Source organism: Otolemur garnettii, unplaced genomic scaffold (genome assembly GCF_000181295.1).
Source record: "Otolemur garnettii isolate 467f Iridium unplaced genomic scaffold, OtoGar3 scaffold00271, whole genome shotgun sequence".
Lineage (NCBI taxonomy): Eukaryota > Metazoa > Chordata > Mammalia > Primates > Galagidae > Otolemur > Otolemur garnettii.
In genome coordinates, this window is record NW_003852666.1 from 1 (window position 1) to 3982 (window position 3982).

Here is a 3982-nt window from a genome sequence, read left to right on the forward strand (position 1 = left end):
CCTGCCACAACAAGGCCTGGCTATTTTTTGGTTGCAGCCGTCACTGTTGTTTGGCGGGCCATGCTGGATTCGAACCCGCCACTTTACTTGTATGTGGCTGGCGCCTTAGCCACTAGAGCCACAGGCACCGAGCCAAGTCTGGCTATTTTCTTGTTGCAGTTTTCACTGTTGTTTAGCTGGCCCAGGCCAGGCATGAACCCATCATGTTCAGTGCATGTGTCTGGCGCTGTAACCATCACGCTATGGGCACTAAGCCTGAGGTGTTAATTCTCTAAAGAAAATTTCAAAAAGAACTATATTACTACATTTTTATTAAAGTAAGAAAGAATTCTGATAAAGTGGAAAAAGACAAGAAAGCAATACATGGGTCTGAGAATCTTTTAGACATTAATTTTAAGTTAAATACCGTTCTTAGATCCATCATCTTCTTAGTTTTCCTTAAGGTAACATATGAAGCTATTGTTGATGATTCAGGTGTTGGTGATTTTGTTCTTGGTGGGACTACTCCAACAGGAAAGTGAGAACCTAAAAATTAAAACAGCAGTAAGTTCTACAAGACATCTTTTATCCAACATTGCTTTCTTTTGACATGCTAAATTTGACGCTTTTAAAAATCAGAAAGCTGGCTTGGCACTTATAGCTCAGTGGCTAGCTAGGGCGTCAGCCACATACACCAGAGCTGGTGGGTTTGAGTCCAACCTGGGCCTGCCTAACAACAATGACAACTACAACAACAACAACAACAAAAATCGCCTGTAGTCCCAGCTACTTGGGATGCTGAGGCAAGAGAATTGCTTAAGTCCAAGAGTCTGAGGTTGCTGTGAGCTGTGACGCCACTGCACTCTACCCATCTACCCAGGGCACAGAGTGAGACTCTGTCTCAAATAAAAAGAAAAAAAGGGGGTGGTGCCTATGGCTCAAGGAGTAGTGCACCAGCCCCATATACCAGAGGTGATGGGTTCAAATCCAGCCTTGGCCAAAAACTGCAACAACAAAAAATCAGAAAGCTAATTTAAATTTATTTATTTTTTTATTTTGTTGTTGTTGCAATTTGGCCAGGGCTGGGTTTGAAACCACCACCTTTGGTATATGGGGCCGGTGCCCTATTCACTGAGCCACAGGTGCTGCCCCAGAAAGCTAATTTAAAAAGAGCCATAAGTCAGTCAATGATACTACCAAATTTAGGGTTAAATTTAGAAATCAAGTTGCATAGAATAAAAAAATGACATTTAAAACATTATTTAGAAAATGTTCTCTTTTATTGCACTGGTAAAGTTCTACCACCATTCTAAATAGTTTAATCTCTTCACATATTACAAAAGGTATGGGCCAGAATGGTTCAGCAATTTCCTAGATGTTTGAGATGGGGGGCCTCACTATGTTGCAATGTCTCTGCCTTAGCTTCCTGAGTAGCTAGAATTATAGGTATGTACCACCATGCCCAGCCATATCTGGTTTTTGCAATCATACCATATTGCCTCAAAAAAGTAACCACTATCAATGTTGTCTTTTTTTCTATTTTTTTTTAGAGACAGAGTCTCACTTTATTGCCCTTGGTAGAGTGCAGTGGCATCACAGCTCACAGCAACCTTCAACTCCTGGGCTTAGGCGATTCTCTTGCCTCAGCCTCCTGAGTAGCTGGGACTACAGGAGCCCACCACAACAGCTGGCTATTTTTTGTTGCAGTTTGGCCAGGGCCAGGTTTGAACCTGCCACCTTTGGTATGTGGGGCTGGCACCCTACTCCCTCAGCCACAGGCACCACCCTTTCTTTGTTTTTTTGAGACAGAGTCTCACTTTGTTGCTCTAGGTAGAGTGTTGTGAGATCACAGCTCACAGCAACCTCAGACTCTTGGGCTTAAGTGATTCTCTTGCCTCAGAGAGTCCCTGAGTAGCTGGGACTACAGTTGCATGCCACAACACCTGGCTGTTTTTAGAGATTGGATTTGACTCTTGCTCAGGCAATCCACCCACCTCCGCCTCCCAGAGTGCTAAGATTATAGGCGTGAGGCACCGTGCCCAGTCTCTATGGACTCCTAAGTCAGATGTTTGTAACTTGGGGACTGCTTGTAGTATCTTACTATATTGAACACTGTAAGTATTAATAATTAACACTACAGGACCACTGCCTTATATGGAACTGAAATATTGTTATACAACGCATAAGTACAAGTAGTTTCGCATATTTTTATTTTATTTTTAATTTTTATTATTTATTTTTGAGACAGAGTGTCAAGCTGTCACCCTGGGTAGAGTGCCGTGATGTCCTAGCTCACAGCAACCTCCAACTCTTGGGCTTAAGAGATCCTCTTGCCTCAGTTTGTTTCCATTTTTAGTAGAGATGAGGTCTCACTTTTGCTCAGGCTGGTCTTATGAGCTCAAGGAATCCACCCTCCTCACTCTCCTAGAGTGCTGGAATTATAGGTATGAGCCACTACGCCTGGACATTATTTCTTTATTTTTAAGAGAGAATTTTATTGTGTTGCCCTCAGTAGAGTGTGGTAGAGTGCCATGGCATGTCATAGCTTACAGCAACATTACACTCTTGGTTTCAAGTGATGATCCTCTTGCCTTAGCCTCCTGAGTAGCTGGGACTACCCATGCCCACCACATCACTCTGCTGTTTTCTTTTTTTTTCTTTAGAGACAGAGTCTTTTTTTGTTGCCCTCAGTAGAGTGCCATGGCGTCACAGCAACCTCAAACTCCTGGGCTTAGCCAATTCTCTTGCCTCAGCCTCCCGAGTAGCTAGGACTACAGGCGCCCACCACAATGTCCAGCTATTTTTTTGTTGCAATTTGGCTGGGGCTGGGTTCGAACCAGCCACCCTTCGCAGATGGGGTCGGCACCCTACTCACTGAGCCACAGGCACCACCCCTGCTCTGCTGTTTTTAGAGATGAGGCCTTGCTCTGGCTCAGGCTGGTCTGGAACTCATGAACTCAGGAGATCCACACACCTTGGCCTCCCATAGTGCTAGGATTACAGGTGCCTGCCACAATGCCTGGCTATTTTTTGGTTGCAGCTGTCATTGTTGTTTGGCAGGTCTGGGCTGGATTCGAACTTGCCACCTTAGGTGTATGTGGCTGGTGCCTTAGCCACTTGAGCCACAGGTGCCGAGCCTGTAATGCCTTTTATTTTAATTTTAATTTTTTGAGACAGAGTCTTAAGCTGTTGCCCTCGGTAGAGTGCCATGGCGTGGTACCTCACAGCATCCTCCAACTCAGGCTGAAGTGATCTTCTTGCCTCAGTTTTTAAATTTTTTTTTTTTGCAGTTTTTGGCTGGGGCTGGGTTTGAACCCACCACCTCTGGTATATGGGGCGGGCACCCTACTGCTTTGAGCCACAGGTGCCGCCCCAAGTTTTTCAATTTTTAAGAAGAGATGGGGTCTTGCTTCTGCTCAGGCTGGTCTCAAACTCATGAGGTCAAGCAATCCACTTGCCTGGGCCTCCCAGAGTACCAGGATTACAGGTGTGAGCCGCTGCGCCCGGCCAGATGCCTGTTACTTTTAGTCTTTATTTATCCGACATAGGCTATTCCAGAAATACTAATGCGTTTAAAAAAGAGGGTGCTGCTGGTGCTGCCTCCTTCTGAGCTGAGATGACGTGTGTGGTTTATCAGCCATATTATCTTCCTAATACCGGAAAATTTCTTTCTTTTTTTATTCTGATAATTTCTTAACTCAGAAACCCATCAGATTCCAAAGGTTTCAGGTAACCTGTGGACTTACATATGTATCGGGTCAACGTATAAACTGAATTTATTGGGGAGATGATAAAACACAAAAACCTCCTACAAATAGGAGATAAAACATTCCAAATGCTGACCTTTAACAACTGAGGTTTCTATGTCTGAAACAGGTTCTGACTTTTCTTCTCCATTAGATTCATCAACTTCCGCCACTGTTGTTAACTCTGGCTCACTCTTGTAGAGTCTGTAATCTGGACCCTTGAAAGGAAGACATGTAATTACCAAAAAAAAAAAAAA

The 3982-nt window shown here is 44.0% G+C and overlaps 1 protein-coding gene across 1 annotated transcript in view; it reads right to left on the reverse strand.

Annotated features, from left to right (window-relative positions):
- Positions 1 to 406: 406 nt before the first annotated feature.
- Positions 407 to 3982, reverse strand: part of LOC100942269 (pleckstrin homology domain-containing family A member 5) — a gene marked incomplete at its 3' end in the record, with an annotated part of 70806 nt that continues 67230 nt past the window's right edge. The window contains exons 12-13 of the mRNA XM_023508744.1: positions 3823 to 3943; positions 407 to 525 (exon numbers count right to left, since the gene is read on the reverse strand). Of these exons, the coding sequence (XP_023364512.1) occupies positions 407 to 525; positions 3823 to 3943 (240 nt within the window). The remainder of the gene's footprint in view (positions 526 to 3822; positions 3944 to 3982) is intronic.